Here is a 27,599-nt window from a genome sequence, read left to right on the forward strand (position 1 = left end):
TCCAGCGTATGGAGCCACATCAGAGTCTGAGAGAATAAGAGGTTGTAGCTGGTAGCAGGTGAGGTTGAAGATGAGATGAATGGAAAGAGAAATTTACTCTGACATCCCATTTGTGAGAGCGTGTGTGTGTTTGAGAGAGAGATCTCATTCTGTACTTAATGAGGACGGCAGTAATAAGGGAAGGAGAGATAGACCAATGCGGTGTAATTTCAGCCAATTCAGACAAAAAGCAGTTCTATTAGCGGACTATCAGGACTCTGTGTTCTTGCCAGAACTCCCACAAACAGCAGCGGTGCGGGTGAACACAACAATCGTCTGTGAACAATGTGACCATGCTCACACATTTCCTTGTTTTACCACTGCAGTTGATGCTGCTGTACAAACAGTCATATAAACATTATGACTGACTTCTACGGTATTGCTATAAGTTTAGAGGAAACTGGAAACTAGTTGTCACATTGCGGAAGGTTTGAGTAAAAAAATAAAACAAATGCTTGTTTTGTCTAGCAGGGATTTTTATATGCTGGTTTAAAACACTTTGATGGTGCATATACACTATATTGCAAAAATGATTGGGACACCCCTCCAAATCATTGAATTCAGGTGCTCCAATCACTTCCACAGGTGTATAAAATCAAGCAGATAGGCATGCAGACTGCGTCTACAAACATTTGTGAAAGAATGGGTCGCTCTCAGGAGCTCAATGAATTCAAGTGTGATACCATTGCCACCTGTGCAGTAAGCCCATTCGTGAAATTTCCTCACTAAATATTCCACGGTCAACTGTTAGTGGTATCATAACAAAGTGAAGCAATTGGGAACAACAGCAACTCAGCCATGAAGTGGTAGGCCACGTAAAATCACAGAGCGGGGTCAGCGCATGCTGCTATCGCACACAGTGCGCAGAAGTCACCAACTTTTCGCAGAGTCAATAGCTACAGACCTCCAAACTTTGTGTGTCCTTCAGATTAGCTCAAGAACAGTGTGTAGAGAGCTTCATGGAATGGGTTTCCATGACCGAGCAGTTGCATTCAAGCCTTACATCACTAAGTGCAATGCAAAGCGTCGGATGCAGTGGTGTAAAGCACGCCGCCACTGGCTCGAGAGCAGTGGAAACGTGTTCTTTGGAGTGACGAATCACGCTTCTCTGATCCGATGGACGAGTCTGGGTTTGGCGGTTGCCAGGAGAACGGTACTTGCCTGACTGCATTGTGCCAAGTGTAAGGTTTAGTGGAGGGGTGATTATGGTGTGGGGTTGTTTTTCAGGGGTTGGGCTTGACCCTCAGTTCCAGTGAAAGGAACTCTTAATGCTTCATCATACCAAGACATTTTGGACAATTTCATGCTCCCAACTTTCTGGGAACAGTTTGGGGATGACCCCTTCCTGTTCCAACATGACTGCGCTCCAGTGCACAAAGCAAGGTCCATAAAGACATGGATGAGCGAGTTTGGTGTGGAGGAACTTGACTGGCCTGCACAGAGTCCTGACCTCAACCCCATAGAACACCTTTGGGATGAATTAGAGCAGAGACTGTGAGCCAGGCCTTCTCGCCAACATTAATGCTTGACCTCACAAATGCGCTTCTAGAAGAATGGTCAAAAATTCCCATAAACACACCCCTAAAACTTTGTGAAAAGCCTTCCCAGAAGAGTTGAAGCTGTTATAGCTGCAAAGGGTAGGCCAACTCCATATTAAACCCTACGGATTAAGAATGGGATGTCATTAAAGTTCATGTGCATGACGTCCCTAAACTTTTGGCAATTTAATCTATATAATCTATGGATAATTTTTCCAATTAAGAAAGCAAATGTCTTCTGCATGTCCCCAAAGGGAGGTTTTGTCAAACTGAGTTCACTTCTGGGTACAAATTTATCTCAGAAATGTAGCTCGCCCACACACACACACACTGCCAGAGGTGTCTGAGTTCACAGCTGCCACTAAGACACACCGATATTAATTACCACTGTGTTGATGTGACAGCTGAGAGCAGGGGTCTCCAGCCTTTAGCTTTACAGAAGAACAATACAAGCAAATCCACATTTGATATGACAGCTCTAGGGGGGGAAAAAGAATGATCATTAGGTTATATAAAGAGAAAGAAAACAACACCATTTTGGACACCCTTGACTGAATTTGCTTCTGAAACCTTTTGATCTGAAGGTTTATGAAATGCTTGAAATTTATTCTGTAGAAATATATAAAGTGTGCCTATGTAAGAATTTCTTTACATAACTGCAATTGTAATTAAAAGCTGAAAATATAAGACCATTTTAATTGATTCATGAATAGCTACTATTGCTACAATAGCTACTATTGTTGAAAAATGTTGCAAGAAAAAGTATTTTCAAACTTTTGACTGATATTTATGTAGGCTATTTTATGTATTTGTATGTGTATGTATACAGAGAGAGACTTTGTAATAAAACTCAAGCAAATATAATCCAGCTCAATATTACAATACACAAACACATCTGTCATTTAGGCATAGAGATGTTTATTGAGTGAGTCTGTTATTGGACGCGAGTTTCTATTAGTCTGAGTGACAAATGCAAGACCGAGGGAGACATTTATTATTAAACCCCGTGATGACAGACAATCAATATGCAGGTGTTTGCTATTGTCCCAGACGCAGGTGAAGCCGTCTACGACAGACAAAATTATTGACTTACATGCGGTTTTTGCTGTGTGATAATCCAGTTAGGGCCTCCTGCAGTCTGTCAACTGAAAAGAAACGCCGGCGCTCGGAGGATGTTTGTGTGTCGCGTGCGTTGAGAACAGGAGACGAGATTAGCGTAGTGAATGACGAAAGGGCCGATTCACAAAACAGTACACATTTTTTAAGCGAAACCACCAGTTATTTTTTAATATATCACTGGCAGTGCAACTTTAGTTTTCTTCCTTTAATTTATTATCGTTTTTATGCAAATGAGGCTCGTAGCGCGAAATTCGGCTACTCCATTTTCAGAAAACCTGCAGTTTTAAAGTTTGTATTTTTCATTTTATTTAATTAAAGTCCCATGATATCAAAATTTTAAGTTTTGTAGCTTTTAGTATGAATATGTTAGCCTTAGTGTTATGAATAAGCTGGTGTGTTCCAAAGCAATGACAAAATTCACATTTAGGAGATATGAGCATTCAATACCTAGTCTCTCACTTCTGCTAAAATGGATCACAGATTTTCATGACATCACATCGCACTTCAGCTTCTCATCAAATCTTCTGTCCAATCAAATGCTCTTTAGAATCTGAAGCCCCTTCCCACACTACAAACAGACACTGAAGCCTCGGCTGAAATCGGTCATTTGTTCACACATTTAGTAGTTTCTACATGGTGAATGGCACATAGTGCACTATATAGAGAATAGGGAACGATTCAGACAGTGTAAATATGCTTTCACTGACGCGAATGAAGCCTGTTTTCGCGTCAGTGTCACATTAACCGCCGCAACGTAAGCACAGTCTGCTCTGGTACAGAGACACAAGAGCACAGATGCACGTCCTGATATTGCTGAGTTAGATGCCTTCCTGGGTCAACATATTTTGTTGATCCTGGAACAACATTCTAGTCTGAAAATTTAGTCTTAACCCTATTCCTACCCCTAAACCTAACCCTACCCATAAGTTATCCCAAAAATCAGAGGGAAATGATGAATAACATGAATGAATGAATGAATAATACTGATGTAGAAGCACCAATTCATGATTTTAAGCCTAAACTTGACATAATCTGTAAACTTGTCCTTCAAATCTTGATTTGAATGTTACTGTATTATAGTTTCTTTTAGATAGACAGGAGCGTTTGTTTACCTGCTTGACTAGTTTCGGCTACTTCCTGTAGCCTTCGTCAGAAGCGTCACGTGGATTAGGGAGGCCATTGAAATTAGGAAACGTGCACCAAGGACCATGAACCGGGACGAGGGAGCTACACCTTATCCCACACCTGGGATGTGGTCCTGCAAGCTCTCCCTACTGTCTGGCAAAACAACATAAGCAGCCTACAAGACACGTCACAGCAACATCACGTGACGCTTCTGACGAAGGCTACAGGAAGTAGCCGAAACTAGTCAAGCAGGTAAACAAACGCTCCTGTCTATCTAAAAGAAACTATAATACAGTACTTAACTTAAAGAAGTACTTAACTATCGGACCCATTTGAATTCTGCACAATGCTGTATTCTAAAGCGATATAGAGGAGATTAGGAGGAGAAACGGTTAGAGATTAGAAGGAAACTTTATCTAGTTTAACGGCTCTGGCCGAGCTGTGATATAAACAAAACGCTATTGGCTATTTTTAAAAAAGGGGTGGAGCTGTTCGATATGTCTTCCTGTTTCAGTTGAAATTACGTCAACACATTGAATAATGCTGCACATTCCAAGGCAATTCAGTGGGCCTTTAAAGACTTGGAACAAAAAGTGATAGTCTTCCCTATTGTGGCGTATATATCCGAGTGAAATGCTTCTTAAACAAAAAAAAAATTTACTTGATTTTGTCCAACCTATTAAATTCCCATAGGGATTTAAAAAAAATTCATTGTTAAAGAGTTGTAACCCATGAATCAAGACAATCAGCTACGAGGTGAATCGGAACAAACATTTATTTGAAGCCAAAAAGTATTCGAAAATCAGACAAAAATACAAGAATGTGTCCTACTTAACGACTTTAGTGAGGAAAAGAAATACAGTAACATGCATGAAGCATGATTGAAAAATATAGAACTGCTCATTTACAAATGTTACAATTGTTGAGATCTTTTGCCATGTTTTTGACTCTGATTGGTGGAATCAGAAACAGCATTATGGGTAATGTAGTTTTTACCAGGAATTCCACTGTTATTTTATATAACACTATTATTAACATATAATAACACTATTTTAACCCTTAAACGCATGACTGTTTCGCCAATCATTCTTACATAGTCGGGTCTTTATCGACCCGGATCTATATCTAACACGGAAGGATCTCTACCTGTCGTCATAATATAAAACTCCTCTGATATTAGAGTAACAATTACTGAAGAATAAAATAAATCATATTTTGTTACCTGTTGGAGCTTGAAAGGGCTCAGTTTGAGCAGATGTTTTATGCCATCATCACTGTCCTCGTCAGAGCTCATTTCCCAGTAAATCCAGCAAATAATTGGCTAGTTTTATGTTTAAGGTCACGAATATGAGCACATTCGCGATCTCAAACATATTCTCAAAACTATATAATTTTCAACATCTTCAAAATCAATATTTAGATCGCTAACAGCTTCACCAGATCCATCCAGTAACAGTTACAGTCATATTTGATTGCGTTCAGTACTTGCTCTGCAATAAATCGCTGAGCCATTTCACGTTTCTCTTATTATTTCGTTTTCTGTCTAAATGAGTCGTCACTTCAGCATTTTGTATCAGACATTGCCACCTTGTGGAATAAAGGTGAATTGCACTTATTCCGTCATCTAAGATTCAATTATTGTTGTGCAGAAAAAATATATGTACACTCATACACACCTCGGGTCGTTAGAGACCCTATACAATTTTTACAAAAAATGAATACAAAAATAGGCATTCTTTTATAATTTTATGATTTTTTTTCTTTTTATATTCTTTATAATGAATTGATTGAGGAATACCAAGAAGGTTGATGTCTAACTTTAAAAAATGAATGAGGAGGAGGGTAGTGAATGACGTCCCGGGTCACTAAAGACCCGAGGTATGCATTTAAGGGTTAAAAAATCAGCTGAAATAATGCAGACTAACATCTTCAACTGAAGCAAATACCATGGATTAACATCCTTGTAGCTCACAGTAGGGCTGTCTTTAAAGGTTTATTAGTTATCGTTCAAAATCAGTTTCCCTATGGAAAAAATTGAGTTTTTACTTCTGGAACTGTTGCTCTGTGTGAGTGACAGGTTGTCCCTCCCTTGCGCCAGTAAACATGATTAAAAAATATATAATGATGTGCACAGATAAGTCATTTAAAATAAATACTGCAATATTCCATAAATAAAAAACAAGAATTGTCCATTATGATTTCATAAGGTGACGTCATGCTGTGACATCGATCTTCTATATTAGGCAAACATCTTCACGAAATGTGAAACTTCTTTGCGTGAGCTTGTGTTCCCAGCCTCCCACATTTGCATGAGTATGAATGGAATCAAAGGAAGGAAAGTGTAGTCTGACTCTACTATCAAGCGTTTATTAAAAAACACCACGATAGTGGTTTCCCTCCTCAATGTTCAACCACAGACCATGACCTTTAATAAGCTAATAATGACGCACATAAACCTGCAGTTTTTGTGACAACTGTAAAAAAAAAAAACCAATTGCTGAGGTCAGAGGGGTCTGTAGGCACTGAAAGTTGGAAACTTAAGCTACACTTGCTATATGTGTTTTAATGAGCAATGCTAACACCTCTGGATATGTTCAACTGAGTAAAGTGAACTAAAGTCAAAGTTTTCCCTTACTTACACTTTCAACTTCGCTGCCTCAGTTGTTTTCTTCAAAGAACATTGACCATTATCCTGCCTGCTAATTGCAGTTATTTGTCTATAGGGATATATCTTTCCTTTCATTGAAAAAATTGTTGGCTATTTAGTGAAGCAAATCTTTCACACCAAAATGGACCAGCACAAAAAAAGTTTGCAAACCTGAGTGTAAGAGAAACGCATTCTGGTCATCGAAAAACAGACGTCATGGTCTATAAAGAAGGATTCGATGTAGTAAAACGTAATGCACGGTGTAATATAGTATAGTTTAGGCTCATATTATAGACAAATGCAGGTTTTATGATGTTAAGTAGATGTTTGTGAGAGAAAAACTGAATCTAGGTCATGTGGTTGTGCATGGCGAGGACTAGTGGCCTGATGGTGCTTTTGTCTCTAAATTCAGACAAAATCTGAACATATTTAGTGACATAATTAGTTTTATTTTCCTATACAAGAAATAATCTAGTGTTTTTATGCTGACTTGGGAGTAAAATGTGATTTCTGTGATATCTGTTTTACTTGTTTGGTCAACAGAAGTATACAACAGTTGAAAACAAGGTCGGAGGAAACCAGATGCACAACACTTTCCATTTCCTGCCATTGACCTGTCAATACCACCAGAGTTTCCACCCTGAAATGCAACATCTACCTCCCTCTTCTTCTTTCTTTCTTGCGCACGTAATGACACCAGTTTCGCAGTCAATGGTTTTCACACACTTTTATTGTAAATGGCAAAAGAAACCACAGTATGAAAGTGTCAACATTTCTAAGAAGGCTGAAAGGTATGGCAGACATCTGTACAGTGTAAATCTTCACGGTTAGACTTCAGGTGCAGGGCTGCAGGCAGTATGTACTACTTTTATACATGTTTGAATTTGGGCATGAATGTATCCAAGTAGTTTTCCATGCCAGGTTGGAACTTTTTTTTAGACGACTAAAAAGACAACAAAATTAAAATAAGAACAAAACGATCAATCAGTGGAGCTGCTACAAACAGAGATTAATATCTGAAACCACAGTCAAGAGCTCAGATGGTTTCCACAGATTCTATTTACAAAAACACTCTCACAAAAGAAAGAACAATGCAAAATACAGTCCAATGAACAGAGCATCACGCTTGTCTTTCCTTTCATTTGTCTTCTTCTTCGCCTCTCTGTAGATCAAAGTAAGACCAGTAAACTGGTACTTGATACTGTAAAGAGACAGAACATGAAACAAACATTGAAATATGGATGGAATCATTTCATCAGAAGCTGTAGAATTTAAAGAGATCTGCTCTGATAAAAGAGCAGATTTTGCACAGAAAGAGGCTCGGATGCACACGAGTGAGATCTCAGAAGTCACGCTGGAATTGCAGATGTTGCTCCGAGATTGTGCATTATGACATCATACAGTAATGTGAGAAGCAAAACAATCCAGAGTAAAAACATCTTTTAATTTATTCTGATTTAAAAGAAAAACATGTTGTTGTTGTTTTTAAGATGTAGCTGGACACTTGCATTTGTACATCACAGATGTTGCATTTATTGTGCTCTGTATTGCAATGCATTATTGGTGATTCGGGTCGAGGGTCCTTAAGTGAAATGTTTGGAATTTGCAGTATGCAAATTTCGGTAACACTTTACTTGAAGGGGTGTGCGTAAGACTGACATGACACCTACATAATCATGACATGCCACATGTCATGAATATGAAGGAGGTTTTATGAATGTTTATGACAACTGTCATTAAGTGTCATTCGCTCAGTTATGTCATTTTTAATGCAAAGATGACATTGTTTGAGATGTCCGAGTTATGACAACTTGACATAAACCAATACATCATAACCTGTCAGTGTCTTTGTCATGACAATTTGACATTATTTAGCTTTATGAGTTAACATTACATTAAACTGTCATGTCGTTGGTTTTGACAATGGCTGTCATGAGGCCATTATAATAGTGTCATAAATATGTATCTTGAGCTCAAGTACAGTGGTACAAATTGAACTTGTCATTAAAATGTCATTAAGTGACAATACTCTGACAAATAATTTTATAACAGCGTCATGACTATTTTTCATTTCATGTTTTTTTTTTTTTTTTTTTTTTTTTTTTTTAAGTTTCCACCAACAGAAGGTCAGATAATAGACAATTTCAAATTTCGTAAAAAAGATTACACTGTTATAAAATAATGGTAACACTTTATTTTAGGGTCTTTTAACTAGTTGCTTATTACTATTAGCATTCATATGGCTAAAATATTGGCTGTTTATTAGTACTTATAAAGCACATATTAATGCCTTATTCTGCATGATCTTATTCTACATTCTTAATCCTACCCAATACTTAAACCCAATAATTAACTATAATAAGCAGTAAATTAAGAGTTTATTGAGGGAAAAGTCATAGTTAATCGTTTATATATGTGTTCCCTATACTGAAATGTTACCAAAATAATGTAATGTAATGTTAACCCATAAAGCTAAGTAGTTTTTTAAGTTTGATAATTAATCTGCTATGTCATGTTTATGACAGGTTATGATGTTTTGCTAATGTCACGTTGTCATGACAAAGACACTGACAGGTTATGATGTGTTGGTTTATGTCAAGTTGTCGTAACAAAGACATCTCAAACAATGTCATCTTTGCATTAAAAATGACATAACTGAGCGAATGACACTTAATGACAGTTGTCATAAACATTCATAAAACCTCCTTCATATTCATGACACGTGTCATGTCAAGATTATGAAGGTGTCATGTCAGTCTTATGCACACCCCTTCAAGTAAAGTGTTACCCAAATGTCTGTATGAATATCAATGAATGACCTACAACATGTTACAACATTACACTTAGAACACACTCCCAGACGACATATCAACATTTATTTAAGTTTTGACTCATTGTTGAATTTGCATTGAGATTTTGCTAATCGAATTAACGGTAATATTGCAAATAGCTTGTATATTATTAGTATATTGTCTGTTTATTAGTACTTATGAAGCACATATTAAAGGGATAGTTAACTCAAAAATGAAAATGTAATCATTATATTACCATTATTTTATCCTTTAGTGCAAATCGGCTTGCGCAGTATGTGTAGTTAGTTATTATAGTTAATAAAGGTTTAAATATGGATATTTTTCTCACAAAAACCCATCGCTTCACTTCAGAAGGCCTTTAACCCTCTGGAGCCATATGGATTATATTTATGATTGATGGAGGCATTTTTTGGGGGCTTCAAAACACACCCCCATTCACTACCATTATAAAGCTTGGAAGAGCCAGGATATTTTAAAATATATCCCATTGTGTTCATCTGAAATCAGATAGTCATATACACCTATGGCTTGAGGGTGAGAAAATCATGGGATAATTTTCATTTTTGGGTGAACTATCCCTTTAATGCATTATTCTGCATGACTTTATTCTACATCCTTTAATCCTACTCAATACCTAAACGTAAATGCTACAAAAATGCTACCTTACTAACTATTAATGAGCAGTAAATTAGGAGTTTGAGGCAGAAGTTGTAGTTAATAATGAAAATGTGTTCCCCATACTGGTGTTGCCATCTTTTGTTAACCTTTTTACAACTATCTAGCATTAAATGTTTTATTTTTTTATTTTTTGAAGTTGAAACTACAACTGACATTTTAACTATTTCAGCATTGCTAAAAGTGAGGAGATTTGAAAATTGGAATAAAAATGCAAAATAGCCCTGAATAAAATGAACTTGTCTGAACATGCAACATCATGATCTGTAGCATGCTACAGATTGAAGCATTACCATTTTGTTTTTACATAATAATATACAGTACATAATTTGAAGTATGCTTGTATTCCATTTCAAACCGAGCCAAAGACCAGCATTTAAAGCTGTGGGTGTGTTTAGAAAGGTCTCACCAACACATTCTTACAACAACTCAATAATTTGTTCAGATTTTATAGTTGTTTCTTATTACAATCATGGTTAGGCTTTAAACATACTGTAAAAAAATGTAATAACGTAAATAATTTACGGTCAAAAACTGTAAACTGACATTCCCACAATTCCCTGCGTGACACTTCACATTTGAAGGTATTTTGTTTAAATAATCATGTTTCTTCATAGTTTTTGTTATCAGTTTTGCACATTAGGGTTTTATGTTACATATTTTGTTGATTAATGAATGTTTTTATTGCATATAAAGTGTGTTATCAAGATGGTATTTTGTGTTTGTATTAATGACTAGTGCACAACCTAATATAATAGTATATCTGCTTGGGAAAAAGCTGTTTGTGATGACCTTTGTGATTCTTCATGTGGCTTCCTCTATTACCACCTGCATTATTATGGTGGTTGTCAGTATAGAAGCAGTGTGGGTTTCTGAATTTACTGGTTGTTCTGTATAAATATTTTACATTTTCACTGTATTTTTTATAGAATTATTCTGGCAACCACAGCTGCCAAAAACATAGTATGTTTTTGCATTGCTCAACATATACAGTTTTGCCATCTTGTACATGTTATTAGGACTTCTCATGAGGCTAGATCTCACTTACCCATTGGAGGGATCCTCGAGATGAGCCTGTGCTGCCGTCCTCCTCCTCCATGTGCTCATGCTCCTCACCCTCGCTGTGTGGCGTCTGGTGAATGACCACTCGTTCTGAGGGAACATAGAGACATAGAGATATATATTATATATAGCTGTTTGCATGGGTAGAGGTAGGGCTGGGCGATATATCGCATGCGATTCTCACGCGCATTTCATCAGTAAAGCCGGTTCCCTGATTACCGCTAAATCGCCATCACCTGCTTTTAAATGAAGCGCCATTTAACAGACAGAGCCGTAGTTCACTGATAAGCCACGCAAATATCGCGTTCATTATCGAATATTGCGTGGCTTATCAGTGAACTACGGCTCTGTCTGTTAAATGGCGCTCCATTTAAAAGCAGGTGATGGCGATTTAGCGGTAATCAGGGAACCGGCTTTACTGACGAAATGCGCGTGAGAATCGCATGCGATATATCGCCCAGCCCTAGGTAGAGGGTATGACAACATGTCTACGCTGCAAGCAAGCGATGTGACCAACAATAGACTGTTCCTATTACAACTCAACAAAGTGGTCTATACTGCAAATATATATAGGGGTGTTAAAGTCGTTGCATGCAAACTTTGTCCAGATGACAAAAAAAAAAAAAAAAAAACCTGGCTAAAAAAAATTTAAAACCTGCAAGCCAAACACAGCAGAACTGAGAGACAGCCTCAGTCAACTCGAATAGTAATGCTACTGAAGTAACGCAGTGGTTCAGCGTCAGGACTCAGGAACCAGGTTTTACATTGGATTTTGTAGAAAAGTAAACAGAAATGTCCTTATTTAATTATATTAATATGAGCTGCATTGGCTGAAAAGGAAAATTGTATAAATGCATAAGTGCATTCTATCAGCCGAACACATGGAACAAACACTGATGCTACATACTGTAATAATATTATACACATTTTTAAAAATGGCTTACAAAAAACAAACAAATCAAATTTACACAGTAAAATACTGTTTCCAATGACAACACATTCTGGGTAATATTTGTTATTTTCATATAGGCTACTTTCTCGAAAACAACAAATATTATCCAGAATGCATTTTTTTTATGGTATATTTTTGTTTCAATGGAAAAAAAATTACTGTAAATTTTACTGTGTAAATTTGTTTCAGTTTTAAAGCTTTTTTTTTTTTTTTACAACCAAATGATGCTTAAAACGAGTATGCTTTTTTTTAGTTGCTTTTTTTCTTGCTGTTTGGGGGTTGCAACTCACCATTTGAGAACAATGTAACATTTATTCAATAAATAAATATAAATATATTATTATTATTATTATTATTATTTATATATAAAATCAAATGCATATTTATTTTATATTAATATACTTACAAGTTTTTAGAAGTAATGTTTTAGAACTTCATAGAAATTATTATTATTATTATTATTATTATTTTTAAAGAACACAATAACTGTTACTTTTAAAAATAATGTTAAAGGTGTGTTTGAATAAGCTCAACAGTTGCACTTCCTGTGTGGAGAGGCCACGCCGTTACAAAATCTGATAAGCTTTGACAAAGACCTGCTCACACAGCAACTTTGTGACACAGGCTACATTATTTTTCATATTACATGCACTTGCATCATACGCTGTACTGTTAGTCAGTAAGAGTGTCTGGATGTTTGCATGACAGCGTACTGCTGTTTAGTCAGCTGAAGAAAATGTCCAATCCTTCCTTTAAATGAATAATAAAATGGACACTGGTTGTGATTTCAGTATTGGACTTCGTCATTAACTCGATGAAGGAATGCAGTGCACATGCCTTCAACATACATACAATCATGTCGGTACACTCTCAGGAAAAAAAAGGGTCAGTGGGTTTTTATAAAGGAACCCATCTAAAATGTTGTATATATGAAGCACCTGACTGAATCCTTCAACCATTCCTTCTCAGAGTGTAATGAGTCTCGGTATTAAAATGAAGTGTAGCCTACCTGTTTTTTTACAGGAGCTCCTCATCTTGCACACGCTTAAGGCCAAGCAGAGGGTCACCAGGCTGATGGCAGCGGCCAGGGACAAATACAGGGTAAGGTCTGTTTGTGGGGGTGTGGATGTATGGTGTGTAGTCTGGGTTGTTTGAGTCGAGGAAGAAACTTCTACAGAAGAAATAGATTGAATTACATCAAATACTGTATGAGTTTGATAATGGTGGTCTTTTAACTGAAATGTGTAGAGAAAATAATACTGTGACAGAAGAATCTTACCAGTTGTTGTATTTTCTAGTTGTCTGACACTAACAGATAGATCTGTTCCATTTCCTTTCCCCTGAACCAGGACTGGTATGTCTTGAGTCACTTTACAAACATAATGACCAGTATCATTTTTAAGTATGTTTGTGAGGTGGAGCGTTGAACAGTTCTGTGTTTGATGCTCTTGCCATTGCTCGTTTACTTCTGAAAGTTTTGTCTCATTGATGTACCAAGCAACTTTAGCTTTAACTCCGATTTTATTCCAGCAGCAGGTGATTTGAGCAGAATTTCCCTCATTTACAGTGATGTTGGACGGGCTCTGATTCACAGTCAGCTCCTTACTTGAACCTGTGACTGAGAAACAACAACACACAAGAAACACATGAATGTTAATGGCTGTTGTTTTTGATGGTGTAGTAGTTTGTATCTTTAGGGACTTCTCCATTACTCAGACTTGAAACTGTTAGCAAATCATTTTAACCTTAAAAGGAACCATAAAAAAGTGTAACTTCATATCTAAAAATGTCATTTTCATTTTTTAAAATTGCTTTTTAAATGTTTAATATTTCCAGGATGCAATTTTTCCTGGATGCAATTTGAAGACCAGGATAAGATTTGATCATCTTTGATTAGACAAAAAAAATGGTGTGAAGCAACTGATTTAAAAATATAAACAATGTTTTTGTTTTTAATTAATGTCTTACATAATGGGTGATAATTATGAAACAAAATAAATAAAAAGACCAAAATCCAATGCTCTTTGCTAACATTGACAAATATCCTTAAAGACATTTCCAAGCAGCTTACTTGTGTTTCTTTTTCTGTTAGATGAAATCAGAATGAAAGTGCTGTACAGTTTTACATTTTGCTGAGGTTTCAGCATATGTACCATTCTTCCCTTGATATGTGATATATAGATGATAATAAATGATACATAATTACTTTATCTAGGTGGTACATTAATTAACGTATATAAAAACCCTTACAACTCGTATCTGCCTAACCATACCAGCTTATATCTGCTAAATTTTCCATATATTGTAATAATTATGATCACAACATGTAATCATTGCTTTAATGAGATCATTGTTGATTGCTGAGATCATAAATGAATAAGTGACATTAGTTAACTGCATGATTTGTATCATCTTAGTACTGTACATTTCTGTTTCTACAATTATGGACATTACTTTGACAGTCACCTCTGATAACGGATTTCTCTAAATTGTAACCAGGTTGTAACTGATTTTTTTGTAATCTGTATTATGTAAATTCTAAAACATACATACAATTAGATTATATTACAGTTTAAAATACTCAATCAGAATTCAGTTACTTTTTTTATCGATTACTTGATTACTTAATATTCAAAAAAATAATAATTTTTATCTTTAAAATGTTCCTTTTTCAAAAGTTTTGTGGAATTGCACGCATATAATTACATGGAAAACTGAGAGATTTTATGTATTTTAATTTAACACTCTTATCCTTCCCAAACCCTGACGTAATGTTTAATGCACTTCATTTTGTTGATAACAAAAATGGAACCATTTTTCTTTCTCTTCGAGAATTTCTTTCTTTCTCTATTTTATCAATATGGTACAAGATTATCCTATTCAAATCAACGTTATAAACACTTTATGTCAAAAAGTAATCAAAAAGTAATTAAAAAGTAGTCCTAAAATATGTACTGGATTATGTTACTAACTACAGTTTTTAATTATGTAATTTGTATTAAGTAATGGACTACAATTTGTAAGTAATTTGTAAGTAATCTACCCAAGACTGATTATAATGTAGAAACATGCATTTTCTGTAAAGCTGCTGTGAAACGACGCATTGTTAATTGAAATTGAATTGTGAAAAGCGCTATACAAATAAATGTGAATTGAACCAAATTGAATAAATATCCAAACATGGGCTGCTTGTTTACAGGTTGTTGCGTTTATAATGCCTACAATGTTACTGACTGACTAAGCAAGTTTTAAAAACGTCTTAGTGCAATTTAAATGAAAATCTTCCTCCTTCCTATATATCTCTATACCATAAAAAAGTACATTTAAAAATCAACATAAAAATATTTAAATTAATTCGCATACATCAAATGTATAATAATGAATCAGATAAAAACTTACACAAATTAATAAAATTCAGATTATTCTATACAGAGCTACAATGTGACAGCAGTAAATGATAAATAAGAGTGTTTATTAAAATGCTACGAAATAATGTCTCCAGCTGAATGCAGGAAGACAGCGTCATCTCTCAGCTCTACAAACATTTGATTTACTTTATTTTGAACTAATACTGAATAGTATCCTTGAATGTCTGTGCTGGTTTTCCATTCAGGAAGTTGTTTTGTGTGGCACTTACCTCTGAAACAAAGGCATGACATGAGGAGCCCACACAGGAGTCTGGAGGAACACTTCATTTCTGAGCATCTGCTGAGAATCTGAAGTCTGCCTTACTCCCACATCACAACCTTTCACATGAAAAAATAACTTGTGCTCTCAGATTTTCTCTAAACATCCCCCCCCCCCCACCCCCCCCCACCCCAAAACAACCACGCGACTAATTTTGTCAGAGCGAAGCCCAGAGTAAACCACATCACTGATCTCACGCTCGTTCTACCCTGGACACACTGAGCACAACCATACACACAACCCCACAAAAAACACACAAAGATTCATGCATGAAGTTGAAGACATTTTTTTATTGTTTCAAAACCAGTTCGGAAACAATCTACTGTAAGAATTCAGTTGCAATCAATGTAAACCATTAGGAGTCAGCAAACAAGCTATGATACAGGAAGTGACATCATAGAACGGAACAGCACACCCATAACTGCATTTCCTGTGTCTCACAGAGCTGAAACTATGCCACCTAGCACAGAAACGGTCACGTCTTCAACATCAGCCATTAGATTTGTCTTTTCTTCAGTGTCCAGAACAGAAACGCTCTTGTTTTCATTGTCCTGCACTGGAGATGAACCTTGTTCCACAACCACAACAGTCTCTTTTTCTTCATTCTTTTCTTCTTCGGTTGCAGCAGTAACTTCAGGTTTCTCTGAGTTGTCCCTCCCATTCCTCCCATTCCTCCCATCCTGTTCAGAAACTTTCTCACCCTGTTTTATCTCTTCAGTTTCATTTCTCTGTGTTTCTCCGGCCTCCAGGTTTTCATCCTGTCCTCCTGATTCTACAGCATGCTCAACTGGTTTAGATTGAAATATGAATATATATGAAAATCAGTAAAATCTCAGCAACATTTAAGGGTATAAACTTACTTCAACTATGGTACCAAACATATATATTTTTTTTAATTTGCTTACCATACTTAGTCATAACAGAGACAAAAGAAGAAAAATGAACCTTTTGACCACAAGTTCATACATCACTGCTGCGGTTTTGAAATCTGAATATTATGTCAAGGGTTTAGTGGTCTTAACAAAAGTAAACAACAAAATAAAACTTGGCAGCCTATGCGGTAGAAAGGCGGAAAAAATTGATATTGGTGCTACCTGACTAGAGAAAACAGAGAGAAAGGCTGTTGTCTTCCCTTTTGCCAAATAGAAAACTTCAACACCCATAATGCACTAGGCATGTTGCCAAGCAAAACGCCGTAGAGTACAGATAAGAAAGCTGTTGCCACTGTGTTCCATTTTTACCATAATGCTGTGGTAAGAAAAGAGTAGAGAAAGCACAATATAAATTTCAGTGATAAACCTACACTTACTATAACTGTTCTGTTAATAACCATCTGTCGATCCGACTGCCCGTAGGCAGGGATAGAAAAATGCAGAAGTGTCAAAAGTCAGCAGAATAATCTGACAGACTTTTGATGAATAAACATTAGCTATGTTTCCATCCACATATTTTTATGCACATTTTGGGATATCGCATAAAAAAAAACCCTGGATGGAAACGCCAAGATGCGCATAAATTCCAAAAATGCACATAAAAAAAACTTATGCACTCAAATGAGTAGGATCATTTTTTTTATGCGACACAAAAACATGCACATAAACTGCGATGGAAACACTTTTACCGAATAAATTCCTTGATGTGCATAAAAAAAAACGTGACTTTGCGATGGGACAGCATAACATGACAAATGAGCGGACAGATCTCATCTCACAGCATCTGAAATATTGTTTTGGTCATTCTGTAATACCTGAGCCAAGTCTATTGTTAAAGTGGTTCAGTTTAATTCCCTCCCAGATAGACCAGGCATCTGAATGCAAGATAACATGACAGCATTATTGCATTTCGTCTTCGCGCTCAGAGGCGCAAATAATTTATTATATATGAAAATGATTATATATAGTGGCTTCTACTGCAGAAACTTCAATTTTTTTGTGATATTTAGCGCCAGTCTATCAGGAAGTGACGTTTTTGTTCTCTTTGACTCGCTGGATGGTAACAATGCTTTATTCGCAAATATTTTATGCGATATTCAAAATTTGCGCACAAGTTGAATATGCAACTTTGGATGGAAACATTGTTCATTTATATATACTATTGTCATTATAACAATACAAAGCAGGTTGAAAATTGGTAAACTTTCACTTTAAATAATACTATTTGCTTTCCATAAGCAGAGTCACTGTCATGGGGTGTAAAATAGTGATTTTCGTTATTTTTATTGATAGTTGTTGAATGCATTTTATTTCTAAACAATCTTTTGTGCATTATTCTTGCATCATCGAGGAATTTTTTCTCTCTCTTACTGAAACTGTAGCAATGCATTTTTCCAAATCTGGGATTTTATCTTTTTTTTTCAAAAAAATGTTAAGCATACAGTCTATTTCCAGTTTTCAAATATATATTTGCCTCAAATCAAATGTTTTAATTTTGCGATTCTTCATCTCAGAGCTGGTTTGTGTGGTTAAATGCTAAACAAACAATTAAACTATATTGTGAATTTGGTGTTGGATATGTTACCTGGTTTTGATACTGTGGCTTTTTTGTCGTCCCTGTTCAGATAAAAGAATGCCATCAGCAGACAAATGAAGGGCAGACTTCTGAAAATGTATATCATCACAACCTCACGTGAACTACCTGTGAGAAACAATTGATCTTTTTAAGAACTTTTACAATCATAATACATACCCAAGGCATTTATCATGGGATTTGTAGTTTGCTTTATGGCACATCCTACTTTTTAGAGAGAATTTAAGAGAATTTACTACAAAAGTAAAGCTAGTAAACCTGAAAAAAAAAATGAAATTTATAAATATAAATATATATAAAATATATTGTGTTGGTCCCCCTTTTGCTGCCAAAACAGCCCTGACCCGTCGAGGCATGGACTCCACTAGACCCCTGAAGGTGTGCTGTGGTATCTGCACCAAGATAGTTTGCAGCAGATCCTTTAAGTCCTGTAAGTTGCGAGGTGGAGCCTCCATGGATCGGGCTTCCCAGCTAACAGAATTTTGTTATAAGAATGTTCTCTTAATATTCAGTGTTGGTTCTGGGAACGTAAAAAACGTCCAGTTTTCTTGACGTCCCAGGAACGTTTTTAGAAGGTATAATGTTCCTCAAATGATTTTGAAAAATTTTGATCTAAAATTCAACATTGTTGATCTGTAACATTCCAAGAACAGAAAATGTCCAGTTTCCTTAATGTTAGTAGAATGTTATTTAAAGGTTAGTATGATGTTCCTGAAACATTCTTTCAATCATTCAAACACCTGCTGTGAACAAACACTGAAAGAAAGAGAAATAAAAACACAAACTAACTTTCTTCATCCACAGCCTTAGATGAACTGAAGATAAAAGACATTAAATCTCTCAAGATCTGATTAAACAACTCCACAAACAGCATTACAAGCTTCACTTATTACTAGTGGTGGGCCGTTAACGGCGTTAACGTGCTGCGTTAACGCGAGACTCTTATCGGGCGATAAAAAAAATATCGCCGTTAATCTATTCTCAAAGTTGGGTTGGGAGCTGGGTCTATACTACGCAAGCTATGATGACTTTCACCTTGATATTTTAGCTCGGATGTATACCTAGCCGAACTGACCCTTCGCGAAGACCTGCCCCCCTTAGTTACTGTTGCTTTGTCCGACAAGCCGTGGCGCTGTCACGCCCGTCACGTCACACAGTGATTAATGCATCACGGAGCAAAGAGGACACTGACAACACGTCGACAGACAAGACAGAGCAGGTAACTTATGATATTTAACAAAGTCCCAGCTTTAAAACTGTGTAGTTTTTTAAGAAATTCAAACAATAAAACCCGTTTTCTTTAATGTGTTGTTACCATGGTCGTGACAGATTGCTGTAGCCCCTCAGCTCAAGAGGCTCGTAAACCGATCATCTTTTATAGCATCAAATAACCATGAATGAACATGAGAATCAATGTTGTTTCAAACGCGGAAAGATGTCAATATACAAAATATAATATACAAAAGTTTAACTCCACCGAGGTTAATCTTCTAACTCCTATCTGCTTTGTCGGACAAAATGGCGGATTACTTTTAGTCATTTGCTGCGTCCCAATTCGCCTACTTATACTACGCCCTAAAAGTACTCTTTCTGTGTACAAAAAGTACTTACTGTTGAGTGTGTAGCAAAAGAGTAGACAAGCTTTGGGACATACTATCACGTCATACAATTGCGTCTTTGCTCTCTGTCGCATCCTGTCACCGTAAACTGCCCTGTCAATTATCTTACATCCTCCACATTTCATTTAGCTAATTTCCTACCGTATCAGAGAGAAATGCAGCACGTTGATCTGCAGTCGCGAGTCTTTCATGTGGAGAACTCTCCTCATATTAATGCATAATGATGCATTTAAAAGTTAATGGCGAATCAGATCTTTATGAAAGTCCACATTGGTATTTGCAGATGAAAAATAGCACATATAACATTAAATAAATATTTTCTATCAGTTTGAACTGATTATTAGTCACTCAAACAACCTCTCAGCGTCGATCGTGCATATTCTCCATGTTTTGTAGTTTTTAACACTTTTTACTCGTGTTTGTAGTTCTGAACTGAATCCTCATACAATGCGCAATGGGTTGTGGGCAATATTAGCCTTTATAGTGTGCATGGATCCACACTTCGAAAATCTACCGGAAATAGTAGACCATCCGGGGACTTTTGGCATACTCTTTTCAACATACTATGCTTTGGGACACACTTATTTTAATCTCACATACTATTTAGGATGGATAGTATGGACATTGGGACGCAGGGACAATTTGGGTATCTCACATATTCTGAATGTCTTCGGCAGAATTCAAATGAGCCATTTTAATCTAGATTAATCTAGATTAATTCCAAAATTAATCTAGATTAATCTAGATTAAAAAAATTAATCTATGCCCACCTCTACTTATTACTAACCAGACTGACTTTATTTCTGTCACACGTCTACAGAAGTACTTATTGAGAATTAACAGAAGTTTAGATGTTTCGTTTGAGGTTATCATGGAGATTGGTGGTGATGAGTGTCACTTTTAACTTCTAAATTTTGGACAATCCTTCATAAATCAGTTCAGTGTTAAAAATTATTTCTATCACATTTGAGTGTACTATTTCCTCTTCACATAACACTTCAATACCAAAAGCAAAGACAACTACTATAAGGCAGTTGATTAAAGCACTTTAATGCAGTCATTGGTCTGTTATTAGAACAGACATGTTGATCTTCTAATATATTAATGCAGAAATGTTTTCTGAAAACATGTGATTGCTGATAAAGAAACAACTCTATAATAGTCAAAAGCTCAACTAAAACAACCACCAATCTCCATGATAACCTCAAACGAAACATCTAAACTTCTGTTAATTCTCAGGGCTTCTGTAGACGTGTGGCAGAAATAAAGTCAGTCTGGTTAGTAATAAGTGAAGCTTGTAATGCTGTCTGTGGAGTTGTTTAATCAGATCTTGAGAGATTTAATGTCTTTTATCTTCAGTTCATCTAAGGCTGTGGATGAAGAAAGTTAGTTTGTGTTTTTATTTCTCTTTCTTTCAGTGTTTGTTCACAGCAGGTGTTTGAATGATTGAAAGAACGTTTCAGTAACATCATACTAACCTTTAAATAACATTCTACTAACATTAAAGGGGTGGTTCAATGCGATTTCACTTTTTTAACTTTAGTTAGTGTGTAATGTTGCTGCTTGAGCATAAACAGTATCTGCAAAGTTACAGCGCTGAAAGTTCAATGCAAACGGAGATATTGTCTTTTAAAGTTATCGCAGTTTATTGCCTACAAAAACGCCCGGTTTGGACTACAATGAGCTTCTTCCCGGGTTGGTGACATCATAAACCCTTGCTATTAACATAAACACTGCCCCCGGGAACACGCAACAAAGTGGGCGAGGCCATGTGGCGCAGCAAAATGGAAGTGGAAGAGTTGTTTACACCGAAAGCGAGCGGCGCGGCGCGGCGCGATGCCATGCATCAAAAGATAATAGAACCCATTATAATCTGTGATATTTTCTACACTGGATGCGGCGCTGAAGACAGCTTCCAGAATTTACACGAGTTCAGTGCTGGATTTGCACAAAGGCTATTACTGAAAGATGAAACAGTTCCCACTTTAAAAGCAGAAGCTATTGGCTTCAAACTGTAAGTACGTTTTATTGTTTGTACATGTCTTTTAAACGTAATGTTATAGTTCTGTTGCTATTCTTAATGCATCTAGGACATATACAAAGAGCAACTCGTTTTTGCTAGCCAGTTAGCTAAGTTCTAGTGCAACAAACACCAACAAACATCTATGTTCATAGACAAACAGTTGTTCATGCTATAAATTAAACGCTACCTTTACAAAAATGTGACTACTCAGGCATGTATTTGGCTACAGTAAAGCTTTAATCAGGATAAAACTGTATATTGAAAGCTAACAAACAGCAGTGGCAGCATATCTAAACACTTTGACACAAATACAAAATGAAATACCATTCATAAACGTCCTTTAAAAGCCGCGATTGCAGAGGTCCTGCCTGACCCTCTTCATCTGGGTCTGATTCGGCTCAATTTGATACAGCAATATAGACGCAATTATTTACTTTCCACCTAAGCGCATAATAACGGATGGTAAGGGGCGTGGCGTTTCCGGACGCTTCAGCGAATCACGATACACTGGGCCAGCTACCAACCTGCTAACCAATCTGAGCACATTGCGTATGTCGGAGGGAGTGGTATCTTAGAAGCAGGAAGTCAAACGAGCCGTTCATATGACAGTGGAAACAGAGGTGTAGAATTAAGATAAAATATATGAAAAATACAGCGTTTTCAAAAAAACGAAGCATTAAGACATGTTAAACTGTGCCCCAAAAACACAATCAAGCCTAGAAAAAAAAACACGTAACCACCCCTTTAAGAAAACTGGACATTTTCATGTTCTTGGAATGTTACAGATCAACGTTCCTAGAATGTTGAATTTTAGATCAAAATTAAGTTGAAAGAACATTTGAGGAACATTATACCTTATAAAAATGTTCCTGGAATGTCAAGAAAACTGGACAACACTGAATGCTCGATTGGATTGAGATCTGGGGAATTTGGAGGCCTAGTTAACACCTCAAACTCGTTGTGCTCCTCAAACCATTCCTGATCCATTTTTGCTCTGTGGCAGGGCGCATTATCCTGCTAAAAGAGGCCACAGCCACCAGGGAATACCGTTTCCATGAAAGGGTGTACATGGTCTGCAACAATGCTTAGGTAGGTGGTACGTGTCAAAGTAACATCCACATGGATAGCAGGACCCAAGGTTTCCCAGCAGAACATTGCCCAAAGCATCACACTGCCTCCACCGGCTTGCCTTCTTCCCATAGTGCATCCTGGTGCCATGTGTTCCCCAGGTAAGCGACGCACACACACCCGGCCATCCAAGTGATGTACAAGAAAACGTGATTCATCAGACCAGGCCACCTTCTTCCATTGCTCCGTGGTCCAGTTCTGATGCTCACGTGTCCACTGTTGGCGCTTTCGGCGGTGGACAGGGGTCAGCATGGGCACCCTGACTGATCTGCAGCTCCATACGCAACAAACTGACATTCTGACACCTTTCTATCAGAACCAGCAATAACTTCTTGAGCAGTTTGAGCTACAGTAGCTCGTCTGTTGGATTGGACCACACGGGCAAGCCTTCGCTCCCCACATGCATCAGTGAGCCTTGGCCGCCCATGACCCTGTCACTGGGTCACCACTGTTCCTTCCTTGGACCACTTTTGATGCTCTGTCGTCTAGCCATCACAATTTGTCCCTTGTCAAACTCGCTCAAATTCTTACGCTTGCCCATTTTTCCTGCTTCTAACACATCAACTTTGAGGACAAAATGTTCACTTGCTGCCTAATATATCCCACCCACTATCAGGTGCCGTGATGAAGAGATCATCAGCGTTATTCACTTCACCTGTCAGTGCTCATAATGCTATGCATTACCCTTTATTTTCAGAATCCAAAATTATAGTTCTCATCTTCTGGATTTATTTTTGGATGGTTAAATACATCTGCCTTTTCTTCAATTATAAAATATTAATGACAATAATATTTTCTGATGACATTTAGCCTGCTAATTTAAGAATTTATCATAAATGTAAAAAAAAGTTAATTTATTATTTATTCACTTTATTAGACAGAGACAACAGAGAGTGACACCGCGGTTAGTGGAACGGATGTCCATCATTGAGGATACAGTCACACTCTGACTCGAACCCAAATCACCCATGTGATCCATGACTCAACTCATCCAGACAACATCTGCTACACCACAGAAAAATAATCTTGTTTTTGCATGCTGTATAGTACTCACTGGCTGCTGGGAGTCTGGTGGGAACCTGGACCATTGTAGGTGGGTTGGAAACTAAAACAGCAGAAGAATTAGATCATTTCCATTATGCAACAGTCATTAAATTTGATATTGCTCAATTGATGCACAGGAAGAAATGCATGTCTTTTAACTGCAATGGTATTGTAATGAGGCTGGAATTTGTGATACAATCTCAGTTGAATCTGAATCATGATACAGGGCTGTTTTTATTCCCAGGAACGGTACTGTATGTCCTGAATCACTATTCAAACATAATCACCTACATCATTTTAATTGGGATTTTTAGAAAAGATCAGTTCAGCATTGGCAACATCTGTAAAAGGTTTTTTTGTTCTGAAATTCTTTCTTGTTCTTTACAGGCTGGTTTTATTCTAGCAGCGGGTGATTTGAATGATAATGAATATTGTTGTGCTCAAAAGTTTACATACTCTGTGTAGAATCTGTGAAAATGTTAGAGGGATCATAAAAATTGCATGTTATTTTTCATTGAGTACTTCCCTCTAGAAACTACAGAAGATACTTGCATGTTGCATGTGTGTAAACTTTTGAATGGGGTAATTTTTTATAAATTCAGCTATTATTTTTGTCTTTGACTATGTGTAAACATCTGTTATGTGAAATAGCTTATTCAGGACAGTACTAAATAAAAAAATAGCATGCCATTTTTATGATCCCTCTTATTTTGTTAAAATTATTAACATTTTCACAGATACTGCAAAGGGTATGCAAATCTAGTCTTATAATAGTATTAGAATGTGTAGAAAAATAATATTGTGACAGAAGAATCTTACCAGTCGTCTTTTGTAGTTGTCTGACATTGACAGATAGATCTGTTCCAGGGCCTTCCACCTGAACCAGGACTGGTATGTCTTGAGTCACTACACAAACATAATGACCAGTATCATTTTTAAGTATGTTTGTGAGGTGGAGCGTTGAACAGTTCTGTGTTTGATTCTCTTGGCGTTGCTCGTTTACTCCTGAAAGTTTTGTCTCACTGATGTACCAAGCAACTTTAACTCTATATCCAGTTTCATTCCAGCAGCAGGTGATTTGAGCAGAATCTCCCTCATTCACAGTGATGTTGGACGGGCTCTGATTCACAGTCAGCTCAGAACTTGAACTTGTGACTGAGAAATGATAAACAAGCCATTAACATTTGCATTTATCCATTGCATCCAAAGCAGCTTACAAATGAGGAAATATTTGTGTGTTCGATCAATATTTATGCGTTCGATCAATACTTCTGTCAATATACTGTACATTTGATTTTTAGAAACCCTTTGGGCTGTAGGAACATCTAGAGAAACATACAATGAGATATGTATGCCTCTTTAGACATCCCTAATGTAACCCTAAGATATTGAAAATAAGACACAAGTATTTAAATAACTAGTATTTTGAGCAGGTGTTTAGGCGGGATGTGACTCTTACCTTTGAAGCAAATGCAGGACAAAACAAGACCACAGATGAGAGGGCAGGAAAACTTCATTTCTAAACATTTGATCACAAATGCAAGCTAACAAAAGCGCCGACACACCCGCTCACATTAAAACGCAAAGTTATAACTTCCTGGACTGTCTGTATCTGTGTGCCAAAGGTGTGAACTCCCCCCCTCTTTCTCTTCTATCTTCTGATCAAAGTGTGCCAGTCCACAGTTATAACATTTACCAACTACACTTTTTATTGTTCTCAATATTCTCAAAATGGATCTTTACCCAATACTCACAATTCATTGCTGTGAAATTTATAAAAATTTTAGAATGAAATACAAATGATAAATTATAACATCAGCATCAGTTTTATCACATCAATTCGAGCCAGAGTCCTCATCCTTTGGAAGTGCGTGCCAAGTGGGATTGATTTCGCAGTTCAGAAACAATGACACAAACCAAACTCTTCCAGACCTACAACTACAGTGTTTGACAGAGGGACAAATTACATGCTGTTTGCGGGCTTGCAAATTTGTCACAAACCAACGTAGGTTCAAGCAGGAAATAAAACTGAATTACTGATAACTCATGCAGTTCATAATCTGTTCTTTCTTTTGGGAGAAAATAACCTCATTTATCATGCATTTAGATCTTTAAAACTTCACAGACCTTTTACATTCACAGACAGCTATATTACAAACTATATGAAAGGTAAAAAGCCCTTTAATGCTGACCTTTTGAATGACTTTTGAACATCTATATGCATGCTGGGCACTTCATTAAAGACATTATGTTCTCCTGTCTTTTTGCTTACATTCGCCTGCAGACTTTGTGTGTTAATTAAGTGAGCTGCTGTGGTTAGTTTGAGCCCTTCAGCACTGCTGTCTTCTCTGATGCACCTGTGATGCAGAATGATTGTTTTCCGGTGCTGGTTTGACCACTGCTGCTCTTCTTAAAAGAAAACAGCAGATGCAATGATGTCCTGAATGATATGAGCTAGTCATTAACCACTGAGATAAAGACACTGAACAATTAAAGCTGCAGACAGCCTCTTCTACAGATTTAAGACATCTGAATGACAGCTTTACACATTTGTGTATGCATTGAATGCGTTCCATTATTTTTTACTCAAAGTGACACATCGCAATATCTTCAAGATCTGAGAGCTCATAATGAATTTGAAAAAAATACCTAAAGCATTTTAAAATGGACTACACCACAACTTCATCCATTTGGGGCATCTTCTCACAGGGTCTCTTGGCAGGAAGTGGTCACGATCTTGATAAACCGGACATCCATCATGGCCTATGAAGAGAGAAGGGTTCTCAGTGAGTGAAGATCAGAGCTGGGTGGGCTTGTGGTTATCTGTTAGATGTCTTTTAAAAAGTTTCAAACTAGTCTGCTAAAGAAAGCTGTAGGGAGTCTGGGCGTGACGTGTTTCCAGTTGTCTTTGTTTTCTCTTGGTTTTGGTTAGATTGATTTTCTGTTTTGTTTGCATTTTCTATTATTAGGTCACTGTAATTATGTTGATCTTCCCCTATGAAGTTCTGTTGCTTTTCTCCCCATTTATAAATAAATATAGTTAAAATTTGGTTAATGGTATGATATATGGTTAAAATTTTAATTCTTGGTCTTGAAGTGCATTTCAGAAACATTTTTCCTCACCAGATTGGATGGAAAGATCACATCCTCTCAAAGAACAGCCGGTGAGATGTATGATTTTACACACCTTTCCCCTGGGCATTAACATGTGTGAAGGTTTTATTTCCTTCAGGTCAAATGCGCTCATATAGGCACATTACCATGGAAATCACTACAATGACTGACAGGATGTCAAATCTGTGTGACTAACAGTAAAAAAAAAAGAAGATGTTTATCTGATAAAATCTCTAGCAGGAGTTTGTTAAAGTACAATGTCTGGAAATGGCAAAAACTGCAAAAAATATGCAGAGAAAATATATTTCAAAATATATATTCAAAATATCTCACTTCCTGTTGGGTTTTCAGATTTTTCTCCCAGGGACTTTTTTGTAGGTATTGGGCTGTTAGATGTGTCTACTGAATTTCATACTTGTACGTGAAACATAGTGCTAAGGGCGCTTAATTGAAATTTTGTAGGTGGCGCTATTGAGCCATTTTGCCAC

General features: G+C 36.8%; 1 protein-coding gene across 2 annotated transcripts; it reads right to left on the reverse strand.

Moving 5' to 3' along the window:
* Window positions 1–7,180: 7,180 nt before the first annotated feature.
* On the reverse strand, window positions 7,181–25,743 carry LOC125253186 (titin-like). 2 transcript variants are annotated; one of them, XM_048167011.1, is made up of 7 exons: window positions 25,457–25,721; window positions 24,817–25,152; window positions 24,008–24,058; window positions 13,250–13,588; window positions 12,980–13,141; window positions 11,005–11,108; window positions 7,181–7,669 (listed from the first exon to the last, which is right to left on the reverse strand). In XM_048167011.1, the coding sequence occupies exons 1-7, from the start codon at window positions 25,512–25,514 to the stop codon at window positions 7,607–7,609; spliced, it is 1,113 nt and encodes a 370-aa protein (XP_048022968.1). In that variant the 5' UTR covers window positions 25,515–25,721; the 3' UTR covers window positions 7,181–7,606. The 2 variants fall into 2 exon arrangements, with proteins under 2 accessions (XP_048022968.1, XP_048022969.1); XM_048167012.1 differs by lacking the exons at window positions 7,181–7,669; window positions 11,005–11,108; window positions 12,980–13,141; window positions 13,250–13,588 and adding exons at window positions 15,875–16,444; window positions 18,175–18,291 and having other exon boundaries at window positions 25,457–25,743.
* Window positions 25,744–27,599: the final 1,856 nt, after the last annotated feature.

Source organism: Megalobrama amblycephala, linkage group LG18 (assembly GCF_018812025.1).
Source record: "Megalobrama amblycephala isolate DHTTF-2021 linkage group LG18, ASM1881202v1, whole genome shotgun sequence".
Classification (NCBI taxonomy): Eukaryota; Metazoa; Chordata; class Actinopteri; order Cypriniformes; family Xenocyprididae; genus Megalobrama; species Megalobrama amblycephala.

Excerpts from the sequence above, each read along its gene's own strand:
- LOC125253186 (XM_048167011.1), bottom strand. The coding sequence starts at position 25,514 with ATGAAGTTTTCCTGCCCTCTCATCTGTGGTCTTGTTTTGTCCTGCATT. Across the intron at positions 24,059-24,816 it reads ACAACTACAAAAGACGACTG|TTTCCAACCCACCTACAATG; the intron begins GTAAGATTCTTC and ends CTGCTGTTTTAG. Across the intron at positions 13,589-24,007 it reads CACCAGACTCCCAGCAGCCA|TCACAGGTTCAAGTAAGGAG; the intron begins GTGAGTACTATA and ends GTTGTTTCTCAG.